The 27,062-nt window shown below is 45.1% G+C and overlaps 1 protein-coding gene across 1 annotated transcript in view; it reads left to right on the forward strand.

Moving 5' to 3' along the window:
• Nucleotides 1-827: 827 nt before the first annotated feature.
• The window catches only part of papss2b (3'-phosphoadenosine 5'-phosphosulfate synthase 2b), a 105,080-nt gene continuing 78,845 nt past the window's right edge, over nucleotides 828-27,062 (forward strand). The window contains exon 1 of the mRNA XM_070876891.1: nucleotides 828-1,081. Within this exon, the coding sequence (XP_070732992.1) occupies nucleotides 1,055-1,081 (27 nt within the window). The 5' untranslated portion in view covers nucleotides 828-1,054. The remainder of the gene's footprint in view (nucleotides 1,082-27,062) is intronic.

Genomic DNA, 27,062 nt, shown 5'->3' on the forward strand with positions numbered 1-27,062 from the left:
TCGTATCCATTAACTGCTATCTGCGCAGTTAATTCATCCACCTTATTCCGAATACGCCTCACATTGAGGCACAGAGCCTTCAGGCTTGTCTTTTTAACACACTTTGCCCCTTTTGAATCTTGCTGTAATGTGGCCCCTTTTTTATTTTTGCCTTGGGTTTCTCTGCCCTCCACTTTTACTATTCCCCTTTCTATCTTTTGCTTCTGCCCCCCTTCTATTTCCCTCTGTCTCCCTGCATAGGTTCCCATCCTCCTGCCATATTAGTTTAACTCCTCCCCAACAGTACCAGCAAACTACTCCTGCACCTATTTTCTATGTTTCTATGATACATAGGATATGGGTTTGAAGCTCTGCACTGGGTCAAACAGGATGATAGGGAGGGAGCTTCAAAAGAGCAGCAATTTTGGCAGGGACCAATGAAAGGCTGAGGTCTTCATAACGTTCACTTTGAGAAAAGTTGCATAGAAAAAGAATGTTTGCATGAAATCTAATCAAAATAGAGGACCCTATCTCCCGTACAAAGGCTGGACTCTTCCATTTATATTAGCAGGGGGAAATGGGGCAAAACACTGAGAAATGTAGCACTACAGTGCCACTAAACAATGAGTGCGTCTTTCGCAAACTTCAAGTTTTGAGATTTAAATTTGTGTGCGAGAGACTGAGAACGGTGAATGCACAAGTACAACTTGCTTTAGGATAACACGGAAGTATGAACTCTATTGTTCCTCAGGCCCCTGTTTTATTCTCGACCCCAGCAAAGCACCTTTTAACTTTCTGGATCCTTGCTCAAGACAAGTATTTCAAAAGCAGCCTTGTTTCTTCACTTTTCCAAATGGCTGAGTAACTGGTTTCCTGTGTCTCCAGCAGCCGGCAATGACGTGGCTGGGTGTTAATATGCAGATGCATGGCTCTGGGGCTGGTAAGAAGGCAATGCTACGTGTCTGGGTGATTTAAAAAGCATTCGTAGCCTCCACCTCTACCCAGTCTCTTCCATCAAGACAGTCAGAGAGAGAGCGAGAGAGGGAGACCCGATCTCAAGCTTCCACATCTCAACATGTCAGGCAGCAAGGAGCCGAACACGGTAAGGCAAGGGGCGCAGTTCTGCATCGAAGTTGCAGTTCAGAGTCCGATGGCACGGAGCGGGTCCCGAGCGAACGCTCAGCTGTCAATTCTTAAACTTGAGTTCTGGTGAAAGTAGCAGCTTAAGATCATTGGAATGGAGTGACTATCCGTGCAGCACCGGTTACTGGTCGTCAGGCATGCCAGGTATTGACGGCACTCCAGCAGGCAGCGGCAGTCTGCTTCTGGTTATTTATGCCGAGAGCAGGCACAGGAAAGAGAAAAAGAGCAACTTTGAAAGGATATATATATATTAGCATAGCAGACGTGTTAATATAAATATATATAAGCACAATGTGAATATATACATAAGGATAGTATAAATGTGAATATATATTTCCACAGCAGAATAGTGTTAATGTGAATATTAATTTAAGTATAGCAGAATAGTGTAAATGTGAATATTAATTTAAGTATAGCAGAATAGTGTAAATGTGAGTATATATATATATATATATATATATTCATATAGCCACAGCAGATTAGTGTTAATATGAATATATATTTAAGTATAGCAGAATAGTGTAAATCTGAGTATATATATATTCATATAGCCACAGCAGATTAGTGTTAATATGAATATAAATTTAAGTATAGCAGAATAGTGTTAATGTGAGTGTGCACACAAACGGAACAGTATTCATTTACATTGCAAGGATTTTTTTTAAAGCACTTAATATTGTATGAATTTTTCAGTACAGCCAATGATCTGAATAGGTGGGTATTTTAGAGATTATGTAGGTGTTCATTACCTAGGGCTGACATAGTTGACACAAAGCTGCTCTTTTCAATACGCTCTAAGTACAGTATGTTCTTGTCTGAACTATGTAGGGTGTCACTTGTATGCCCATGCTGAGTGCAACAAACATTGATTGTGCATTATGAATAGTGGGTCATTCATGAATGCAAACTTTCACAGTGCTGTATGAAATCAGACCTATTCCCCAGTGATGCTGGTTCTTTTGGTATTTCCTTCCATGAATACTAAATAGAGATTGGCTGATGGCGAACTACCACCTGACATGGGACTCACGGAGGGGAAAAAAATGAAGAAACTACAAAAACCTATTGTTTTTAAAGGGAGGTACTGACGGTTGTTACAGTACGTGAATGTGGACAGTGTGACATTGTGGTGAAGCAGACAGACCTTCTGTCTGGTGAAAAACATCTGTAAAAAAAAAGTTTGCCCATTTACATGCAATGCACTATTCATATCTACAATCCTAACGTATTCTAGACGTTTCTTTAGTGCATTGCATCAGTCTACAGTTGAAATGTGTCTGCAATGTTTCCTTTCCAACTTACCTTGGTTGGAGTGAGGAAAATATGTTTTAATACAGCCACAATGAGGCTTTAACATCATTGAAGAGAATTTTCCATGTCATGATAAAACATTTCTGAGTCAGGCAAAGATGTTGACTTAATATGGCTTTTAACCTCCTTGATCAACTTTAATGCTGAATTAGAGAAGAACTCTCTTTCATTATGAGTTGGTCTTTTCAATTTAAACAGCGATATGAAATGAGCAAAATTGCTGAAATCTCTTTATTTTGATCCATCTATTTTTCACACGTTGCTGTAATACTATCAGATGATTGGAAGGAACAGTTTTAGAGCAGGTTAGTGTTCTTTTGCTCAGTTGGGTATCTGACATAGAGAGAAGCCGATCATCACCTTGCTTAAATGTCACCAAACTAAGCAACTGAAAATTTCAGCATAACACACTGAAATGGACATTTATAAACATATGCACAAATTATATCAAGACACTTAATGGGGCAATACATAAATAACGAAATCCATTGAATATTGAAAATTATAGTCCAACATTAACTGAAAAATCTTACTAATCTGTTTGAGTCTCTGCTTTTTTTTAACGTGTGGTGACCATTGCACACCAGCCACCACATGGGCTTGACAGAGCTAGGTCTTGGTCCAGTGGCAAGGGTTAACCAAGACGACTGGAGACCTGCTCTGCTGCACGGGCCTAGCGCGCACACATATCGCAGTGTGGGCTGGCCCGTGCTGCCCCTGGGCCCTCGCCTCTTCTGGGCTCCGTACCCTCATCTGCCGCACCTCCGCCATGATCCCTCGCCGCTCCTCCACCATAAACATTCACCGCATCTCGCCACAAACACTCGCCGCTCATCCGCCCCGACCTTCCCACTCCCCTGTACCTGTACTTTTAAGCTTTGGCCATGAACTGTCGATATAAAAGTTAACTCAGACACCTTTGATCCAGAAAAATTAAGCACAGAAGGAGGCCATTCGGCCCGTCGAGTCCATGCCGGCTCTCTGCAAGAGTGTCTCAGCTAGTCCCGCTCCCCCACCCTTTCCCCATAGCCCTGCAGTTATTTTTCTTTCAGGTGCTTAACTAACTCCCATTTTCAAGCAGTGATTGAGTCTGCCTCCACCGCCCTTTCAGGCAGTGCATTCCAGATCCTAACCACTCGCTGTGTACAAAAGTTTTTTCTTAAGCCTTTGGTTCTTTTGCCAATCACCTTAAATCTGTGTCTCGAACCTTCTGCCAATGGGAACAGTTTCTCTCTACCTACTCTGTCCAGAGCCCTCATGATTTTGAACACCTCTATCAAATCTCCTCTCAATCCTCTCTGCTCCAGGGAGAACAAACCCAGCTTCTCCAGTCTATCCACGCAACTGAAGTACCTCATCCCTGGAATCATTCGTGGGAATCTTTTCTGCACCCTCTCTAAGGCCTTCACATCCTTCCTAAAGTGGGGTGCCCAGAATTGGACACAATACTCGAGGTGAGGCTGAACCAGTGTTTTGTACAGGTTCATCATAATTTCCACTCTTTTACACTCTCTACCTCAATTCATGAAACCAAGGATCCTGTAAGCTTTTTTAACTGCTTTCTCAACCTGCCCTGCCCTGAAACGATTTGTACACACCCCTGGGTCTCTCTGTTCATGCACCCCCTTTAGGATTGCACACTTTAGTTTATACTTCCTCTCCTCATTCTTTCTACCAAAATGTATCACTTCACACTTTTCGGCATTAAATTTCATCTGCCACGTAGCTGACCGTTCCACCTTTGTCCTCCTGAAGTCTATCACTATCCTCCTCGCTATTCACTATACTTCCAAGTTCTGTGTCATCTGCAAATTTTGAAATTGTACCCTGTACACCCACATCCAGTCATTAATATATATCAAGGAAAGCAGTGGTCCTAGTACCGACTCCTGCGGAACACCACTGTATGTGGCCGATGTTCAGCCAGGCCTCCGCCCGCCCAAGTGCCATCTAAAATGCCGCCGATGGCCGCCAAGGTACCAGACGGTATTTTGAGCGGGATATTCAGGAAGAAGGCCCCTCGAAGGTCGGCCGGCGGCAAATGGAAGACTACGCCGCCAATCTGGGCGGCAGCGGGCGGGAGGTCGCATTCTCGGCGACAGAGGCGCTTGCCGCCCGAGGATGGAGTCGGGCCCACGGAGGGTCGAAGACCTGGAAAAAAAAACAACAGCAAAAAAAGAAAAAAAAAGTATCGGAAGACCTTCAGGGGACCCCACACAGGTAAGTCGCTGTTGAAAAAAAAGTATTACAATGTTCACTTACCTTTTTTTTTCAGCTTCTTCATGCTCACCGTCGGGGACAGACCAGCCTCCAGCCAGCGGTCCGCCCCCGTTCTGTCGCCGAGTCCCGCCCACAGGAATCTGGGAGCTCGGCGGACGGGAGGTCAGTTGCGCCACTCAGCGGGCGGTTCCCGGCAGCTCGCCCCTCCCGCCCGCTCCAGCCCACCCCGAAAGTGGCACTGGGCGGATCTTCAGGAGGAATGTCAGCGGGAGTGGGCGGCAGTCAGCGACAGCGGGCGGTGAGGTGCTGAAAATCGGCCCCCATACCTTTCTCCAATCTGAAAAACAAACGTTCACCACTACTCTCTGTTTACTGCCACTTAAGCCAATTTTGTATCCATGCTGCCACTGTCCCTTTTATTCCATGGCCTTCAAGTTTGCTGGCAAGCCTGTTATGTGGCACATTACCAAACACCTTTTGGAAGTCCATGTACACCACGTCAACTGCATTGCTCTCATCAATCCTCTCTGTTAACGCATCAAAGAACACAATCAAGTTGGTTAAACATGATTTGCCTTTAACAAATCCGTGCTGGCTTTCCCTAATTAATCCATACTAGTCCAAGAGACTGTTAATTTTGTCCCTGATTATTGTTTCTAAAAACTTCTCTATTACCGATGTTAAACTGACCTGCCTATAGTTGCTAGGTTTATCGTTACACACTTTTTTGAATAAGGATGTAACATTTGCAATTCTCTCGTCCTCTGGCACCACCCCCGTTCCTAAGGAGGATTGGAAGATTATGGCCAGTACCTCCACGTTTTCTTCTTTCACTTTCCTCAGTGTCCTAGGGTGCATCCCATCCGGTCTTATCAACTTGTCAACTTAAGTACAGCCAACCTTTCTAATACCTCATCTTTATCAATTCTTATCCCATCCAATATCTCCTCTACCTCTTTCTTTACTATGTTTATGGCAGCATCTTCTCCCTTGGTGAAGACAGATGTAAAGTACTCATTTAGTACCTCAGCCATACCCTCTACCCTCTACCTCTATGCATAGGTCTCCTGTTTGGTCACTAATCAGCCCCACCCCTCCTTTTACTACCTGTTTACTACTTATATGATTAAAAATGGATTCCTTTTATGTTGGCTGCCATTCTACTCTCATATCCTCTCTTTGCCCATTTTTTTTTTCACATCTCCTCTGAACTTTCAATATTTAACCTGATTCTCACATGTATTCTCGACCTGACATCTGTCATACGCGCTCTTTTTCTGCTTCATCGTACTCTCTATCTCTTTCATCCTCAAGGGAGCTCTGACTTTAATTGCCCTACCTTTCCCCCCAGTGGAAATGTACCTCAACTGTACCCGAACTATTTCCTCTTTAAAGGCAGCCCATTGTTCTACTACAGTTTTGCCTGTCAATCTTTGATTCCAGTTTACCCGGGCCAGATCCCTCCTCAACCCACTGAAATTTGCCGTCCTCCAATTACATATTTTAACTCTGGATTGCACCCTGTCCTTTCCCATAGCTTATCTAAACCTTATGATACTATAATCACTGTTCCCTAAATGTTCCCCTACTGACACTTGGCTCCACTTGACCCACTTCATTCCCCAGAACCAGATCCAACAATGCCTCCTTCCTCATTGGGCCAGAAACATACTGATCAAGAAAGTGCTCCTGATCACACCAGATATTCTTCCCCCTCTCTGCCCTTTACACTATTATTATCCAAGTCTATATTAGCATAGTTGAAGTCCCCCATTATCACTGATCTATAGTTCTTGCATCTCTCTGTAATTTCTCTGCAAATTTTCTCCTCCATATTTTTCCCGCTAGTTGGTAGCCGAGAGAATACACCTTGTAGTGTAATGGCACCTCTAATATTTCTTAACTCTAACCAAATAGATTTAGTCCTTCACTCCTCCCGGACATCCTCTCTCTCCAGCACTGTAACATTCTCCTTAAAAATACTACTACACCACTTCCTATCTTTCCTTCCCTATCTTTCCTGAATACTCTATAACCAGGAATATTTAATACCCAATCTTGCCCTTTTTTGAGCCAGGTTTCTGTTATTGCCACTGACATCATATTCCCATGTGGCTATTTGCACCTGCAGCTCGCCAACCTTGTTTAATATGCCTTGTGCATTCACATACATACACTGTAAACCTATCAGACCATCCTGTGTTCTCCCTTAGTCTGGCCCCAACTAATACCTTACTATTTCTTGCTTTAGTGCTATCCGTCTCTCCCAATCCTTTGTGCCCTTTGTTTCATCCTTTCTAATGCACCAACCTGATGCCCATCCCTCTGCCAGCTTTGTTTAAACCCTCCCCAAAAGCACTAGCAAATCTCCCCGCGAGGATATTGTTACCGGCTCTGTTGAGGTACAACCCGTCTGGCCTGTGCAGGTCCCACCTTCCCCAGAACCGGCCCCAATGCCCCAGGAATCTGAAGCCCTCCCTCATGCACCATCTCTCCAGCCACGCATTCCTATGCTCTATCTTCCTATTTCTATACTCACTCGCGCGTGGCACCGGGAGTAATCCAGAGATTATTACCTTTGGGGTCCTGCTTTTTAATCTTTTTCCTAGCTCCCTTAAATCTACCTGCAGGACCTCATCCTTTCTAACTATGTTGTTGGTACCAAAATGGACCACGACCTCTGGCTGCTCCCCCTTCCCCCTCAGAATGTTCTGCAGCCGCTCAGTGACATCCTTAACCCTGGCACCAGATGATGTACATTAAGTGCGTTAACAACCTTAACAAATGGTGCCCTCTAATATTACAAAAATGCAGTGTTACTAGGTTCTTGTTACATTGCAAGACTTGAAAGATAGGCATACAATTGTAGACAATCTGAAGAGACTTTAGTAAAAGGAGGCCGACCCAAAGGTTAGCAGATCAGGTTGTGTAATTATAATGTTCAGCAAGCTCCTGCAAACAGCAATGAGTTGAATGACCAGTTACAATTTGTTTTTAAAGAGGTAAATTTTGACCATCCCTCCTCTGCTCTTCTCCACGGGATCGTTTACATCCACCTGATCAGGCAGACAGATCTTCAGTTTAACATCTTATTCAAAGGGACAGCATCTCCAACAATGCATTACTGCCTTAGGCCTAGTTTTGTGCTCAAGTACCTGGAGTGTGATTTAAACCCATGATCTTCTGATTTAGAATTGAGAGTGGTACCACTGAGCCAAGCTAATATCGTTTAATATATTTCCCAAATTTTAAAGGGGACAGACAGACAGATTCTTTAAATTTTTTGATCCAGACATGCTTACAGATTTAGTGATATACAATAAAAGCGCAGCGATGTAATTAAGGGACAACATCATAGAGTACAACAAGATTAGCAGCTAAAAATAAAGAACATTTTTAGTCTATCGGTTTCCTGTACAGATACAGATAAATTACAGGGTAGTTTAAGATTCACAAAGATATTAACAAAACTCTTTCAAATTGGTCACCGAGATTATTGTTCAAAATTAACTTCCAAAGTTCAGTAACTTGCAATAGGGAACATGAAGATTGCGAAATTATTTTCGGTTGGACAGAGAAGCATTGTAATCAGAGTTTCAAATCAAAAGTTTTTGCCACACGTTTGTTCACACATTGCATTAGCTCGATGGATGCAGTTCTCAACTTGGGCTAAGCATTATAATAAATGTTGTAACGTTCCAATTGAATATTTAGTTTGTTGACAACATTGTCAGTTCTTTTACAGCAATTCCGGCTTCTGGGCAATTCCCTCGTCCACCCCAGCTGGCCAATGTCACATGATGATCTGGCCCAGGGGGCTTGATGTTCGAATTTTGTGTTTTTGGGGTGATAATGACGGCGGATTGGGGAAAGTTAGCGGCCGGGAATAGTTTGCGCTTTAGTATCGAAGTTTGGGCAGCTGGTCCCTGCGTCAGGGGGCGCGGTGCCAAGGGAGGTGCTGTACACCTCTCTTGGCCTAAGGATGGGAAACTCCCGAGCTAAAGAGCCGGGCCGGGAACGCTCCGAGAGAGACCTGGGGGCTGGGGGGGGTGCGTAAATGAAAAAAACACAAAAACATTCCTAAAACATTGCCCACGGCACCGCAACATAAATTGCACAAAAATTTAAAACAAAAAACACTCGCACTTACTTTTGTAGTACATTGCCTTCCTCTCTGCCGCCGGCATGGCTGGACCGCTCTGATTTCCCAAGCGGTCATTGCGGGCGCACTTCCAGGCGGACGGTTCGGGCAAAAACTCAAAACATGCGCCAGTGTCGCAACCAGGGACGTTGCACACGCCCCCCTGCAGCGCTTCCCGGAGGATCGCGGCGGGACGCTGGAGACCTCACCGGTGCCTTTCACACCGTTCCAGGGGGGAAACCCGGAGCGCAAAGGACCGGAAAATCCAGCCCCGCTTGACACAGCTCATGTCAATCGGAAGATCGCCCAATAGCCTGATAAAACCTGCCCTGGGAATCCACCTCTCGAATCGGAATTGAAATTTCCAGCTGGTTCAGTGCCACAACACTTAACATATTTAGTTGCTGGGTTTATCTTTACGTAAAATGATGTTAACCGATTTGAGCTAAGGCATCAACAGCCAAGTACAAGTAAAACTTCTTAAAGAAAAAGGTTAGAATATATTAAAGTTATATTTTTGGAAGGCCATAACATTGCCACATAAGACTTCTTCGGAGCTCTCTGGTACCAATTTTTAAAAGTTACACTAAATGTTGGAGTTGTACTGAGAAAGGTAAGTCACACTCTATACAAAACAGGTGTGCTGTCAGTAAAAGCCCAACCACCAAGAGACTCTTTTTTGAATATTGCGAGTAATCTAAAGCCGCAAGATTTAGTTATTACAAATAAATACAGTTTCTTTTCTTTTTCCCCGTTGCTATTCTTTCTGTGGTAGATGACAAATCTTTTTAATGTGTAGTGTGAGGCATTTTTCTTCTTGATGTCCAACTGCTTTATGTCACTGAATAAAACTCTACCTATAATCATAGAACGGTTACAGCACGGCAGGAGGCCATTTGGCCTGACGGGTCCATGCCGGCTCTCAGCTCTCACTAGTCGGCTAGTCTTACTCCCCTGCCCTTTCCCCATATCCCAGGTGACAATGACCTGGGTGCTAGTTCACAAGGAGACATATATATTCATGCAGCTTCTTGTGCCCAGATGTCAACTTTGCCAGCCCAAAGTTTTCTCACCTGTATACTTACATTTCCCAGACTACTTCAGATAAGCTACTATCTACCAAATGCTCCAGATCAATATGAGAAACTGCAGAATTCACTTCCAAGATTAGTGGAAACGATGTCAATATTCAAGATTAAATTGGATAAGCGGTTGAAGTCACATGGGGACAGGGAATGTGACTAGAACTATTTTCTCACAACACAGGCTGATTGGGCTGAATGGCCTCTTTCAATGTTGTAACTTCGAAGTATTGATATACCTGGTCTGCAAACTCCTATCTGCCTTGCTCACCATAGCTTTCCTTTCAAATAAATTTAAGGGCGAGGACACAGCAGCAGGATCCATGTCATTACATGATCTTGATGGTGCACTGGTCCTCTGCATTAATTAGTTGAAAATTGGATGAAATGCAAACTAAAGTAAGACAAGAATCTTTATTATATCTTCCTTTGAACAATTAGTAAATGGGTACCAAAAATTGACCATTATTAGAACTCCAGTGCATTACTGAGGGAGTGCTGCACTGTCGGAGGTGCCGTCTTTCGGGTGAGACGTTAAGTCTGCTCTCTAAGATGGCCGTAAAAGATCCCATGACCCTATTTCGAAAAAAAGCAGGGGTTTATCCCTGGTGTCCTAGCCAATATTTATCCCTCAATCAACATCACAAAAACAGATTATCTGGTCATTATCATATTGCTGTTTGTGGGAGCTTGTTGTACGCAAATTGGCTGGTGCATTTCCGACATTCATCATAGGCAGTCCCTCAAAACGAGGATGACTTGCTTCCACGCCGAAAAGGGATGAGTTCACAGATGTTTCAATGATGGACCTAATATTCCAGATCCAGAACTACATCCTGAAGGGTGGAAGATGCCTGTCCATGGATTTTTTTAACGTGGGGTGACCGTTGCACACCAGCCACCACACGGGCTTGACAGAGCTAGGTCTTGGTCCAGTAGCAAGGATTAACCAGGACGACTGGAGACCAGCTTTGCTGCACGGACCTAGTGCGCACACATATCGCAGTGTGGGCTGGCCCGTGCTGCCCCTGGGCCCTCGCCTCTTCTGGGCCTCGAACTCACACCTCTCCTGGGCCCCGATCATATCCCTCTACGAACTCTTGCCACTCCTTCGCCCCGACATCGCTGCTCCTGCTGTACCTGCTCGCACTGCAATCAGCCGTCGCCCTCCTACATTACAACAGTGACAACACGTCAAAAGCACTTCATTGGCTGTAAACCGCTTTGGGACATCCTGAGATATTGAAAGGCGCTATATAAATAAATGCAAGTTCTTTTCATCAACCCATGTAAGGCATTACAGAAGGAAAAGTTGTTAAATTCAGGGCGCGTTTATTTGTAACACCTAAAGCTCTTATTGGGTCCCCTTGATCACAAGACCTGATTGCTGATTGGTCCCCTTGAAGGATAAGCCCCACCCAGAAGTTTCTCTGGAATGTGGAATTAGAACCGCCCTGCCTCTGTAATCAGTGACACTGCCAAGTGTAATTCGAGCCATTCTGACTGCCGACTCCAGACGGAAGAGCGCAATTGGCATAGACAGGACTCATTCTCATGGATTAAGATTTTCTTCCACACCCAAACAAGTTACTTCCCCCATCCCCCACTGCCCGAGAACCTGACCTTCTCCCCTCCAAGTTTCTGCCATGCTCCCCCCACCCCCTGGGTTCCTGACCTTCTCTCCCTGCCCGAGTTCCTCCACCACGGATTCATGATGATCTCCCCCTCCCCACTCCCCGCAACAGGTTCTTGACCTAACCCACCACCCCAACCCCCCCGACCCCCCTCGCCATAGATGGGGCATTGTGTATGGGTCACGGATTGTTAACGGGTTTATTGGGTATGAAGTGAATAGTGACAGTGTTATGACTTCCAGATTTCGTCCACTCCAATGATGTCACTTTCCACACACGCAACGAGCTTTCCGAGATATCAACCAGGTGTAGGGGGAGGAAAGGGAGATCGTTGTGGTGTTAGAAGAGCGTGATCCATCTTACAATCTGGATCATGTTCACGCTCTCATTCCGCCCTCCCTTTAGATCTGGACCACGATCTTCCCCACCCCCACCGTGCTCTCCATTCTCTTTACCCCCATCCCCCACCACTGAGTTCCTGACCTCCTCTCCCTGAGTTCCCTCTCTCTCTCTCTCTCTCTCTCTCTCTCTTTCTCTTTCTCTCTCTGCCCCAGTCTCTCTCTCTCTGGCCCAGTCCCCCTCTCGCTCTCTCTGCCCCAGTCTCTCTCTCTCTGCCCCAGTCGCTCTCTCTGCCCCAATCTCTCTCTCTCTCCCTGTCTCTCTCTCTGCCCCAGTCAGTCTCTCTCTCTCTCTCTCTGCCCCGTCTCTCTCTCAATCTCTCTGCCCCAGTCCCCCTCTCTCTCTCTGCCCCAGTCCCTCTCTCTGTCCCAGTCTCTCTTTCTCTCTCTCTGCCCCAGTCTCTCTCGCTCTCTCTCTCTCTCTCTCCCTCTCCCTCTCTCTGCCCCAGTCTCTCTCTCTCTCTCTCCCTCTGCCCCAGTCTCTCTCTCTCTCGCTCTCTGCCCCAGTCTCTCCTCTCTCTCTCTGCCCCAGTCTCTCTCTCCCTCTCTCTGCCCCACTCTCTTTCTCTCTCTCTGCCCCAGTCTCTCACTCTCTCTTCCTCAGTCTCTCTCTCTGCCCCAGTTTCTATCTCTCTCTCTATCTCTCTCTCTCTCGCTGCCCAACTCTCTCTCTCTCTCTCTCTCTCTCTCTCTGCCCCAGTCTCTCTCTCTGCCCCAGTCTCTCTCTCGCTCTCTTCCCCAGTCTCTCTTTCTCTCTCTTTGCCCCTTTCCCTCTCTCTCTCTCTGCCCCAGTCTCTGTCTCTCTCTCTCTGCCCCACTTTCTCTCTCTCTCTGCCCCAGTGTCTCTCTCTCTCTGTCCCAGTGTCTCTCTCTCTCGTGCTCTCTCTCTCTCTGCCGCAGTCTCTCTCTCTCTTTCTCTCTCTGCCTCAGTCTCTCTCTCCCTCTGCCCCAGTCTCTCTCTCTCTCTCTCTGCCCCTGTCTCTCTCTCACTTCCCCAGTCTCTCTCTCTCTCTCTCTCTCTCTCTCTCTCTGCCCCAGTCTCTCTCTCTCACTCTCTCTCTGCCCCAGTCTCTCTCTCTCTCCCTGCCCCAGTCTCTCTCTCTCTCTGCCCCAGTCTCTCTCTCTCACTCTCTCTCTGCCCCAGTCTCTCTCTCTCTCCCTGCACCAGTCTCTCTCTCTCTCTCTGCCCCAGTCTCTCTCTCTCACTCTCTCTCTTTGCCTCAGTCTCTCTCTCGCTCTGCCCCAGCCTCTCTCTCTCTCTCTGCCCCAGTCACTCTCTCTCTCTGCCCCAGTCTCTCTCTCTCTCTCTCTCTGCCCCAGTCTCTCTCTCTCACTCTCTCTCTGCCCCAGTCTCTCTCTCTTTACCTCAGTCTCTCTCTCGCTCTGCCTCAGTCTCTCTCCCTCTCTTTGCCCCAGTCTCTCTCTCTCTCTCTCTGCCCCAGTCTCTCTCTCTCACTCTCTCTCTGCCCCAGTCTCTCTCTTTTTACCTCAGTCTCTCTCTCGCTCTGCCTCAGTCTCTCTCCCTCTCTTTGCCCCAGTCTCTCTCTCTGCCTCAGCCTCTCACTCTCTCTGCCCCAGTCTCACTCTCTGCCCCAGTCTCTCTCTCTCTCTGGCCCAGTCTCTCTCTCTCTCTCTGCTCCAGTCTCTCTCTCTCTCTCTCTCTCTCTCTCTCTCTCTCTCTGCCCCAGTCTCTCTCTTTCTCTCTCTGCCTCAGTCTCTCTCTCCCTCTGCCCCGTCTCTCTCTCTCTCTCTCTCTCTCTGCCTCAGTCTCTCTCTCCCTCTGCCCCCGTCTCTCTCTCTCTCTGCCCCAGTCTCTCTCTCTCTCCCTGCACCAGTCTCTCTCTCTCTCTCTGCCCCAGTCTCTCTCTCTCACTCTATCTCTGCCCCAGGCTCTCTCGCTTTGCCTCAGTCTCTCTCTCTCACTCTCTCTTTGCCCCAGTCTCTCTCTCTTTGCCTCAGTCTCTCTCTGCTCCAGTCTCTCTTTCTCTCCCTCTCCCCAGTCTCTCTCAGAAGGACACTGTGATATATTCACAGAGCACAGCACACACAGCTTCCTAACATGGCAGGCAGCTCTCTTGGAAGCCTCCGGAATCTGCCTGATTCTGTTTATTATTAACTCTGCAGGTGCAGTACACAATACGTCCACATCCACAGTGTGGAGTTACAAACATTACAAGCTTACAGACATTACACTTCTCCATCCTTAATGAAGAAGTTATTATGACAAACATCATACATAACTTTCATGTTTATACATAATACAGGATATAAACTTATTTTTTTTTCCATATTTACAAATTTAACTTTACCACTTGTTTTCTGTTTCGAAGAGGATGCCTTCGCTCTCGAACAAAACCAAACATGGTGTCGATTTCACACTCATTCGAGGGTCATCCTGAGGAACATTTTTCTCCACGGAATTTCCTTGATTTTCATTTGAACTCGCTCTAACTTCAGGCTCTTTGTTTTCCTGACTCGGACTCAGACTTTCATTCTGATTCTCTCCTGGATGTGTTTCCAGTACATTGGATTTAGGATTTGCTACTGGTGTGTCAAAACTATCTGATGAGTCAGAAATAATTGAATCATTCCCACCTTCAACTCCTTCCATGTCTGTAGGTAAAATATGATCAATATGAACAAACCTAACCTGTTCATTATCAAACATCATTACCAAGTATGTGCAAGGACCACATATCTTCACCACTCTTCCTGGTAACCACTTTAACCATTTATGGTGATGGTTCTTCACTCTCACCTTCTGGTTTAATTTCACACTTCTCTCTTTTACTCTACCTCTATCATGATTCTCTTTCTGTCTTAATTGTGTCTCTTCTACGGACTGTGCCAAATTTGGCTTTAACAATGAGAATCTGGTTCGTGGCTGTCGTTTGAGAAACAACTCTGCTGGTGTTCTACCAGTAGTTGTATGAGGAGTATTTCAATATGTAATCAAAAAATTAGCCAATTTCTGATCCAATGACAACTGTCGTTTCCTTGGATTTGGATCTAACATTTGTTTTATGAGGGCACGTTTTACAATTTATACAGTGCGCTCTGCTGCACCATTCAAAGCAGGGTGGTATGGTGGAACCTTGGTGTGTTTCACACCATTTTTCCTCGTGAATTGTGCAAATTCTTCTGAACAAAATTGTGGTCCATTATCCGAAACAATCTCTTCAGGGAGGCCAAATGAAGAAAATAATTTTCGTAAAATGTCCAATGTTGTTATTTTCCACGTTGGAAACACCTCAAACCCACTTCGAATGGCTATTAATCACAATGAACAATTGTTGTCCTTCTAACTCAGCAAAATCAATATGTAGCCTTTGCCACACCCTGGGAGGCCATTTCCATGGCTGTAATGGTACTGGTGATGGTTGCTTGCTTACCGATTGACATGTCGTACACTGACTCACGATGTACTCTATATCTTTATCAAGACCTGGCCACCATAAATAACTGCGTGCAAAACTCTTGATCAAGCACATTCCCAGATGCTGATCATGGAGGTCTCCTAATAATTTGGACCTGAATTTATTTGGTATACCCACTCTTGCACCCCACATGATACAATCTTTATCAACTGATAATTCATTCCTACGGACGAAGAATGGATGTGTGTCTTTGTCTGTTACCTGGTTTGGCCAATCATTTACAATATACTCATACACCTTTGACATCACTGGGTCATGTTTGGTTGCTCTACCAATCTCTTCAGCTGTGACTGGTAGTTCATCAATGTATGAAAAATAAAACACTTCTTCCCTATCAGGTGTAACTTGTGATGGGGAAGGCAATCTAGACAATGCATCAGCATTTCTGTGATTAGCTGATCGTCTGTATTCAATATCATATGTATATGCTGACAAAATCAAAGCTCATCTCTGCATTCGGGCTGCAGCTAATGTTGGAACTGGGGACTTTGGATGGAGGATTGCTGTTCGGGGCTTATGGTCCGTAATGATGGTAAACGTACGACCATACAAGTATTTGTGAAACTTCTTGACCCAAAAAATTAATGCCAAAGCTTCCCTTTCAATTTGCGCATAATTACTCTCACTGGTACTGCGAGTGCGTGAAGCTCCTCCCCACTACTTAATACATGAGAGATTACTGCCCAACTCCATATGGAGAGGCATCCCATGCTAGCTTAATCTCCTTAGATATGTCATAGTGAAATAACATGGTGCTCTCTACCAATTTGCTTTTACACTCTTTGAATGCTGTATCGCATTCTATTGACCACTTCCAATGGACCTGTTTTTTCAAAAGTTCATTCAGTGGATGTAATACTGTTGCCAAAATTGGTAGAAACTTCCCATAATAGTTCAAAAGACCCAAGAATGAACGAAGGTCAGTGACATTCCTGGGAGTGGGTGCATTTCTAATTGCATCTAATTTTTCCATGGTCGCATGTAAACCATCTTTGTCTACTCTGTACCCTAAGTACTCCACTGAGTTTTTAAATAACTCACACTTATGAGCAGACACTCGTACTCTGTGCTTCACTAGCTGTTTGAGGACTTCATTCAATATGTTATTATGAATTTGCCTATTTGTTGCTGAAATTAGTATGTCATCCAAATAACATACTACCCCTTCAATACCTTGCAAAATCTGGTTCATCACCCCTTGGAATATGACAGGGGCGGAAGACACTCCGAATGGTAGCCTATTAAATTGATATAGACCTAGATGAGTATTTATAGTCAAGCATGACTTGGACTCCTCATCTAGTTCAAGCTGTAAGTAGGCATTCGTAAGATCCAGTTTTGAGAAGATCTGACCACCTGTCAGTGTTGTGAACAAATCTTCTATATTCAGCAATGTATTGGGGACATTACCCTCTAGAACCTGGTTTACGGTTACCTTATAATCACCACACAATCTTACCTTACCGTCAGACTTAGATACAACAACAATGGGTGTAGCCCAATTACATCAATCTATCTTACAAATAATGTTCTCAGTCTCTAGTCTTTTGAGTTCTTACTCAACTTTCTCCTTGAGTGCATATGGTATGGAACGTGGCTTGTAGTAAACCGATCTAGCGTCCTCTGTACCCTGACACTCACCTTGAAGCCTTGGATCAGACTGCCCGTTTCGCAGAACACCTTCGGATGCTTCTTGATAACCTCATCCGTTGATGAAAATCTCACTTCCACACAGAAAATCTTACTCCAATCCAGCTTCAGTGAGCTCAACCAATTTCTTCCTGGTAAGGCAGACTTGTCTCCTTTCACTACTATTAGAGGCAAGTTCTGAAATTGATCTTTATATTTCACTGGTACGTTGATACGACCTACCGCAAGAATTTTCTCTCCCGAGTAGCCTCGCAGCTCTTTCTTGGATTTCTCCAGTTGAAAATAACGCAATTTGTCGCGGTACAGAGACTCCGGTACTACACTCACGGATGCACCCGTGTTGATTTCCATTGGTATCTTGAATCCCGCAACATCTATGTAGATTTTGATGCTTTACGAATCGCTGTCCGTTAACCTCGTGCTCCTGATGACATGTAACTCTAACATCTCTTCGTCCTGTTGTTCTTCCATGCTATGTAGTCTCTTGGGATTTCTACTCATAGCTTTGAACGCTGGACTCATAGCTTTAAAAACTGGTTTACCCTTCAGTCGGCATGTCTTCGCAAGATGCCCAGTCTTTCTGCAGAAGAAACACTCTGCCTTCACGTATGGACAACTTTGAGCAATGTGTTGTCCCAGACACCTATAGCACGACTTCGACGCTCTGTTAGAATTTCCAGTTTCTCAGACTTTGGGCCCCCACCATCTTTTACTTTGAACCTGCAGGTGATTTACCTCGGTTGACTGACGACCATAATTATTATTTAATTCTCGGGAATATTGTTCGGCCATGCCCATCGACCTCGCTGTCTGACAAGCAATCTCAAAAGTCAAGTCATCCGTCGTCAATAACTTCCTTCTGATCGCATAATTTTTCACCCCACAAACAAAATGATCCCCTAATGCTCGGTTTTGAAAGTTTCCAAAATTACAGTGCATCGATAGCTTTTTTAATGCTTCGATGTAATCACTGATACTTTCAGCAGTCTTTTGATTCCGAATCCCGAAATGATAGCTTTCAGCAATTTCTAACGGTTTGGGGTTATAATACTGCTCCAGCTTCGTTAAAATCTCCTTAAGCGTTGTGTCCTTTGGCTCGTCAGGCACAAGCAGATTTACAAGGGTTTTGTACAATGCCAGACCTGCCTCCGATAAGAAGATCGCTTTCTTATATTCCAACACAGCCCGGTTCTGGACTGCATTGTCTGGAACTTCGATTATGTTATTTGCAGTGAAATACATTTCTAGCCAATCCACATACGCTTTAAAACGTTCCCGGTCATGTCTATATTCCCCCAAATGTCCGATTACACCTGCCATTTTAATCTCTAGCTGTTCACACCATGTGCTGTATTTTACCTCGGATTTTGTAGCTTTTTTCCAAAGACAGAAACTTCCAAAGTCTCTCTGTCAGCTGGCTGAATCCTTCCCCAACAAAATTTAAGCTTTAAATCATCCGAAAAATCCCATCTCATCGCCAAATATGATATATTCACAGAGCACAGCACACACAGCTTCCTACCATGGCAGGCAGCTCTCTCGGAAGCCTGTGGAATCTGCCTGGTTCTGTTTATTATTAACTCTGCAGTTGAAGTACACAATACGTCCACATCCACAGTGTGGAGCTGCAAACATTACAAGCTTACAGACATTACAGACACAAAAATATTCGTGCAAATAATAACTCCATGAAATTCATGCCAACAGACGTATGAAGAGATCTGTGTTCCCTCCCCCAAGTGTTCACAATCCACGAGTCTTGACTTTCCATAGAAAATTGAAATTTTTGCATTGGAAATACTAAATCATGACCAATGTGGCTCCACATTATTCATGACTTCTAACTCAAGTGAGGTCTCTTTCCTCAATGGAAAGAATCCCAAGTGATGAATACAGAAAAAGCTCGAGGAGCAACACCTTATCTTTCGTTTAGACACTTTACAGCCTTCTGGACTCAACACTGGGTTCAACAATTTCAGATCATAACCTCTGCCCTGATTGTTTTTCCTGTTTTTTTTCTCTTTTCCATGGCAACTGTTGATGATTCTGCCATCCCCAATTACACCCTATCTAGAATCATCTTTTGTTTATTAACTTGCCCAATTACCATCTCCTTTTGCTTTGTCGCTTGGGGGCCGCAATTTAACCTCCCAATAAAGCCTCGGCGGCCATGCGGCAGTGTCGAATGGCCGCCGATTTTTCGTCGAATGTCCGCCGCTCACAAAATTATCCTATGGGGCAGTGACCATATCCGCCTCGCTCCCCCCATTTTCGCCCCGCTGCTGCCGAAGCCTCCTAAGTGCGTCATCAAAGCGTGCACCGCCCCGGAAGCGAAATTCAGCTGAGAAAGTCTTCCGGCCAGTGCCGCCCCGACAGTGTTTTCTGTCAGTGCACTGTGTTTGAAATGGCAGTGTATCTGCCGTTAAAGGGGAGGGCGCATCACCAGGGCCACCATCTTATTTTTTTTTGTCGGCCGAATTATGCCCAATTATGCCCCCGGGTTTGGCCAGGCCGCCAACAGGCAGCCTGGCACCCTCTCTTGGCGCTGATGACCGACAGAGGCAGACTCTTCGTCCCGCCTCCATTTCCGCCCGCCATTATGACAGTCGTTCCGTTTCTGCCCCCACTTCTGCCCCCATTATGACACCCTCTCTTGGGTGCTAGGCTGCTGGCCTGGCCGAAGCCCTCCCTGATGGCCCAGTGGACCTAACTTAAAAAGATGCAGAGCTTGCAGCTGGCCTCCCCTTTAACTAAAGGGGAGAAACGTTGTGACGCGCCAGCGCGATGATGTCACCAGTCCAGTGCTGATGACTGACAGCAGCGGAGACTTCGCCCGCCTCCATTTCCGCCCGCCATTATGACAGTCGTTCCGTTGCTGCCCCCACTTCTGCCCCCATTATGACCAACTTTCACCCCGCTCGAAAAAAAAAGGACAAAGAGCTGAATTTCGCAAGGTGGGCCACCGCATCCATTGCAGTGGCCAAACCACATCAAAAACAGTAGGTGCAACCCGTTTCTGTCAGGGGTGAATTTTGCTCCCTTGATCTCTTCTGCCTTCCATCCTGCCACAGATCTTCCCTTTTGTCTTTTCCTCCCCTCTGCCCATTCCCTGCCCCTACACTTGCTTAAAAACCTCTTACATCTCATACTTTTTCCAGTTGACCAAGGGTCATGGACCTGAAACGTTGACTCTGTTTCTCTCTTCACAGATGCTGCCTGACCTGCTGAGTATTTCAGCATTTTCTGTTTTTATTTATGATGAATACAGGGGTCCTCTTTTTAACCTTAACGGCAGCAGATTTACACAACACTGAACAGGGCTTGAGTAAAGTGAGTTTACAAAATCCGTTGAACGTGCGGGGTGAACAGTGAAAGAATTCAGTATTGCACAGTATTGGATTGCAGCGAAGGCTGAGAGCGTCTGCAGTCAATATATTTTTTTTAAGTTTTTCAAACACTGCTTTACTGTTTCACACACCTGGCACACCATAGTGTCAAACTGTTTTAAAATTATAGCAGCAGCAAGCTCTGCCAACAGGAACTGTTAGTGAAGTCATTGCTGCAGTTCTAGCTGATGCTGTAAAGAGGGGAATACCTCCACAGTTGGGTATTTTTTTTTTTACAAATGGAAGTTTTATAAAGTTCCTCACTGACATTTTCTGCTGGTTGTTTTTCCTGGAAGATTCAGTTTGAAAATTTTGCCCACAACTGAAGTTGTGACTCAACCGGCACAGAGATTTCCAAATGTAAATGACCCAGATCACCCATATTATCCTCAATACTGGTCTGCAAAGCTCTGCTCTTATAAGAACATGACGGGACTAAATTTTGCAACAGGCTCTTTAATTAAAGCCCTGAGTCGTTTAATGCCTGTTAAATCTGGGAGCCTTTGTCCATGCAAGAAAGAAAGAAGACAGAATGACTTGCATTTACATCGCACCTTTTACTACTACTGGCCCTCTCAAAGCGTTTTACAGGCACTGAAGTACTTTTGGAGTGTAGTCACTATTCTACTGTGGCAAACGCGGCAGCCAATTTGCGCACAGCAACTCCCACAAACAGCAATGTGATAATGACCAGCTAAATCTTTTTTTTTATTATGTTGATTGAGGGATAAATAATGGCCAGGGCACTGCTCTTCTTCGAAATACTGCCATGGAATCTTTTATGTCTGCCTGAGAGAGCAGATGGGGCCTCGGTTTAACGTCTCATCCAAAAGACGGCATCTCCGACAGTGCAGTCTCGATGAGTCAAAAGGATGCGGGTTCAAGCCCCAATTCCTACACTTGAGTACATAATCTAGACTGGCATTCCAGTGCCGTACTGAGGGAGTGCTACACTGTTGATAGGTGCTGTCTTTCAGATGAGAAATTAAACCAGGTGGTTCTCTCTCAGATGGATGTAAAAAATCCCATGGCACCATTTTGAAGAAGAGCAAGTGAGTTCGTCCTGGCTGATATTTATCCCTTAACCAATATCAAAAACAGATTATTTGAGAGCATAAGAAATAGGAGCAGGTTTAGACCATATGCCCTCTCGAGCATGCAATAAGGTCATGGCTGAACTTCTACATCAACTCCACGTTCTCACCCTATCTCCATATCCCTTGATTCCCCTAGTGCCCTAAAATTTATCGACCTCAGTCTTGAATAGTCTCATCAACTGAGCAGCCAAAGCCCTCTGGGGTAGTTAATTACAAAGATTCACAACTCTTTGAGTGAAGAAATTTCTCCTCATCCCAGTCTTAAATGGCCAACCCCTTACCTGAGACAATGACCCCTAGTTCCAGACTCTCCAGCCAGGGGAAACATCTCATTATCTTGTTGCTGTTTGTGGGACCTTGCTGTGCGCAAATTCACTGCTGTGTTTCCCTACATTACAACAGTAGCTACATTTCAAATGTACTTCATTGGCTGTAAAGCGCTTTAGGCCATCCCGAGCTCATGAAATGAGCTATTATAAATACAAGTCTTTCTTTATCAGTAGGAAAGTTTGCTCTTTTCCTCTAATTTTTCATAATGTCTCCCCCTAATTTCTACCAATTCTTCCATTTCTGCCCATCTCTCCAGATTTCTCTCTTCAAAGCTATTTCTCTGCAATTAGTGTTCCCAAAAAAATAATGAATGATGGTCAGTTCTTCAGCTGTAACTGTGACATGCTGGGAAAAATAAATCTGGGAATTTAGTCAGCGGATTTTCATTTTATGTTGCAAATTAAAAACCAGGTTCCAGATTGGAGAGGACGGTGTTCCTCAGGTAGAGTGGGAGTTGCATATTTGCAGAGTCCAAAAGCATCTTGAGACCTACAATGTGAAAAGATCAACTGAAGAATGCAAACGCCAGAGATGGAGCAGTAGGAGAAGCCAAGTGCAACGAGAGAGAGACTTCAAGGATTTTGATGGAGCGAAGGGAGCAGGGGCACATGCTCAGTGAATGTGAAGGGGGATGTTGGGGAGTAAAGTTTCACATGGGAGCAGTTACTAAAATGGTGGACAAGGATTAAATGAAGGGAGAAAGTGGGAAATGTTCATGGTGCACATAAAGTTGGTGAGTTTTTTTAGATTTAGTTGGATGTTTTTGGTATTTGATGGCTACCCATTCCTCTGCAGTGTCCGTAAAATGCCCATTTTCTTGCAATCTAGGTTTTTACCTTCCTGGATGTGAGCATCCTGGGCCTGACCAAAACGTAGCTCACTGACGGCGATTTGCACTCACTGGGGGTGCCTTGCTTCTCTGAGTCCAGTATCTCCACCCTTCCTTCTGCCATTAGTTTTGCCCTTAACATTAACTCACCTACTCACATCCATAGCCACCCAATGACCTGGCAGTCCTTTGATCTTACTCTCAGGTGAATACCTCCAAAGTCACAATTACTGACCACCATCTCTGGTCATTTCTTCATTTCTGCTCATCATCATGCGCATCACTCTTCCCACCTTTAATTCATCCACCTTCTTTTGCTGTCCCTGAAATGGAACTTCTTCACCTACAGTCTCTCCAACTTTCCCTCTGACAACGGCCCCTCAGTTACCCTGCTCAATAACTGCCGTACTACCATTTGAATACCCTTGTGCTTGCTATATCCTGGAAGTCCTCCACCCTCACTGCTCTCCCTGGTACAACAGACATCTCCGTGCTCTCAAGTCTGTGTGGCCAGATGCTACAGCACATGGATTACCTCAAATTTAGCTGCTCATTGACAAATTTATCTTCATCATCTCAAGCAGTCAGGCCTTTCGCTCTCTTCTTCTGGGGTAGTACTGAAGGGCAAGGAAAATCTCAAACTTCTCTATACAAGTACAAACCATCTCCTCTGACCTCTCCCCTATGCAACCTCCATCCTGACCGCTGTTTTAGATAGGAGGTGATCACGGACCTCTTTGTTTCCAAAATTGAGATCAGTGCTTGACCTGCCTCTCTTTCTCCCCACACTGTACTCTCACACTACTCACTTCTCCCAATCGTTCTCCCAACCTAACTCCCATCCTTACACTCAGCAATGTTTTCCCATCCCTCCCCAAGCACTCATTGAAATGTAATTCGTTTAGGGAGCCCGTGCATCTCTTTAAACCCATTTTCTCAGAACCAACTTTCTCTAGCCCCACACTCACTGATATTGTCAATCTCTCTCTTCAGGCATTAATTTCACCCTCTTATATATTATCATCTCCTGGTTAAAAAGGTAGACCCCACTATTGTCTCAACTGCTGTTTTATCTCTATCCTACCATTTTTCTCCAAGAAATTGAGCCCACCACCTGCTCTGTCAACCTTTTCAAGGCAATTTTCTCAGCAGTCAACGATGCACTCATCTGTCCTGTCACTTGCTGTTTGAAACCTTTCAATCCTTCCTCTTATCCCACAGCAGACCACTCTGGTCAAAGTAATCAAATACATCATATTTGACTGTAACAGCTCACTGTCCTTCGTCATTCTCCTCAATTTTTCCATCATTTTTTAACACCGTTCATTCCTGTTCACCACCTCTCTTCACAGTCTACCTCCTCAGCAGCTTGCTCTAGTTGCTCTATGGCTACCTGTGCCAACACAATCACTGCATCTCCTCACATAGTTTCTTTTTTTGTATCCGCATGGTGACTTCTGTTGCTCTCAAATGGTACCTTCTTGGTTCATCCCATTTATGATCTACCTGCTACTCCTTGATGTCTTCATCTGCAAGCATGGGGGCAAACGTAAGCTGATGATACCTATCTGTACCTCACTGTCACCACCATTGGCTCCAGGGTTATTATTGGACTTCCCGTCTGACATTAAGCCCTGGATTGGACAAAACTCGCTTAACATCAGCACAACTGAAGTCACCCTGCTCAGCTCTCACTGCCACCAATGAGCTTTGGTGCTGAACTCCATCAGCCTCCCTGCCTGCTTGCTGGACCTGAGGCCCTGCTGGTGCGTAAACTCCACATTCTGTTCAAACTTGAGCTGAGTTTTCTACAGCGTATGCAATCCATCACCAAAACTGATTTCTTCCACTTTTGGAATGTTGCCCATTTACATTCCTACCCCTCGGATGCTGAAGCCCTCATTCACATTTAGAGACCGCATGGATGAATTACAACAATTGGACATTCCTGTCTGACGTAAAAATAAAAAAGGGAAGGTGGCTCAACCGTGGCTATCTAGGGAAATCAGGGATAGTATTAAAGCCAAGGAAGTGGCATACAAATTGGCCAGAAATAGCAGCGAACCTGGGGACTGGGAGAAATTTAGAACTCAGCAGAGGAGGACAAAGGGTTTGATTAGGGCAGGGAAAATGGAGTACGAGAAGAAGCTTGCAGGGAACATTAAGGCGGATTGCAAAAGTTTCTATAGGTATGTAAAGAGAAAAAGGTTAGTAAAGACAAACGTAGGTCCCCTGCAGTCAGAATCAGGGGAAGTCATAACGGGGAACAAAGAAATGGCAGACCAATTGAACAAGTACTTTGGTTCAGTATTCACTAACGAGGACACAAACAACCTTCCGGATATAAAAGGGGTCAGAGGGTCTAGTACGGAGGAGAAACTGAGGGAAATCTTTATTAGTCGGGAAATTGTGTTGGGGAAATTGATGGGATTGAAGGCCGATAAATCCCCAGGGCCTGATGGACTGCATCCCAGAGTACTTAAGGAGGTGGCCTTGGAAATAGCGGATGCATTGACAGTCATTTTCCAACATTCCATTGACTCTGGATCAGTTCCTATCGAGTGGAGGGTAGCCAATGTAACCCCACTTTTTAAAAAAGGAGGGAGAGAGAAAACAGGGAATTATAGACCGGTCAGCCTGACCTCAGTAGTGGGTAAAATGATGGAATCAATTATTAAGGATGTCATAGCAGTGCATCTGGAAAATGGTGACATGATAGGTCCAAGTCAGCATGGATTTGTGAAAGGGAAATCGTGCTTGACAAATCTTCTGGAATTTTTTGAGGATGTTTCCAGTAAAGTGGACAAAGGAGAACCAGTTGATGTGGTATATTTGGACTTTCAGAAGGCTTTCGACAAGGTCCCACACAGGAGATTAATGTGCAAAGTTAAAGCACATGGGATTGGGGGTAGTGTGCTGGCGTGGATTGAGAACTGGTTGTCAGACAGGAAGCAAAGAGTAGGAGTAAATGGGTACTTTTCAGAATGGCAGGCAGTGACTAGTGGGGTACCGCAAGGTTCTGTGCTGGGGCCCCAGCTGTTTACATTGTGCATTAATGATTTAGACAAGGGGATTGAATGTAGTATCTCCAAATTTGCGGATGACACTAAGTTGGGTGGCAGTGTGAGCTGCGAGGAGGATGCTATGAGGCTGCAGAGTGACTTGGATAGGTTAGGTGAGTGGGCAAATGCATGGCAGATGAAGTATAATGTGGATAAATGTGAGGTTATCCACTTTGGTGGTAAAAACAGAGAGACAGACTATTATCTGAATGGTGACAGATTAGGAAAAGGGAAGGTGCAACGAGACCTGGATGTCATGGTACATCAGTCATTGAAGGTTGGCATGCAGGTACAGCAGGCGGTTAAGAAAGCAAATGGCATGTTGGCCTTCATAGCGAGGGGATTTGAGTACAGGGGCAGGGAGGTGTTGCTACAGTTGTACAGGGCCTTGGTGAGGCCACACCTGGAGTATTGTGTACAGTTTTGGTCTCCTAACTTGAGGAAGGACATTCTTGCTATTGAGGGAGTGCAGCGAAGATTCACCAGACTGATTCCCGGGATGTTGGGACTGACCTATCAAGAAAGACTGGATCAACTGGGCTTGTATTCACTGGAGTTCAGAAGAATGAGAGGGGACCTCATAGAAACGTTTAAAATTCTGACGGGTTTAGACAGGTTAGATGCAGGAAGAATGTTCCCAATGTTGGGGAAATCCAGAACCAGGGGTCACAGTCTAAGGATAAGGGCTAAGCCATTTAGGACCGAGATGAGGAGAAACTTCTTCACCCAGAGAGTGGTGAACCTGTGGAATTCTCTACCACAGAAAGTAGTTGAGGCCAATTCACTAAATATATTCAAAAGGGAGTTAGATGAAGTCCTTACTACTCGGGGGATCAAGGGGTATGGCGTAAAAGCAGGAAGGGGGTACTGAAGTTGCATGTTCAGCCATGAACTCATTGAATGGCGGTGCAGGCTAGAAGGGCTGAATGGCCTGCTCCTGCACCTAGTTTCTATGTTTCTATGTTTCTACATTGTCATCATCTTGAGTTCTAACTTTTCAAGTGCTCTCTAATCTAGCCTTGGTGCCTCTATCCAGGCTACAGCCAATCCCGCCTTCCTCAATTCAAGTTCGCTCCTGAACTATCACCAGGCCTAACCTCACCAAGCTCCAATGATTTGCCGATCCCCAGAAAATCTGGATCCCTGTCTTCATTTTAAAATCTCTTCACATTCTTGTCCCACCCTGATAATCATTTCCAGCCAAACATCCTGACCCAGCCCACATCCTTCACTCATCTGATTCCCAATCATTCCTTGTTCTCCGTTCCTACTGCCCCACATCAAACACTGATATTTCAATTATGTCCATACCCTCTGAAACATTCTTTCAAAACCATTTAGCCTCACTATTTCTTTCCCTATT

Source organism: Pristiophorus japonicus, chromosome 3, assembly GCF_044704955.1.
Source record: "Pristiophorus japonicus isolate sPriJap1 chromosome 3, sPriJap1.hap1, whole genome shotgun sequence".
NCBI lineage: Eukaryota > Metazoa > Chordata > Chondrichthyes > Pristiophoridae > Pristiophorus > Pristiophorus japonicus.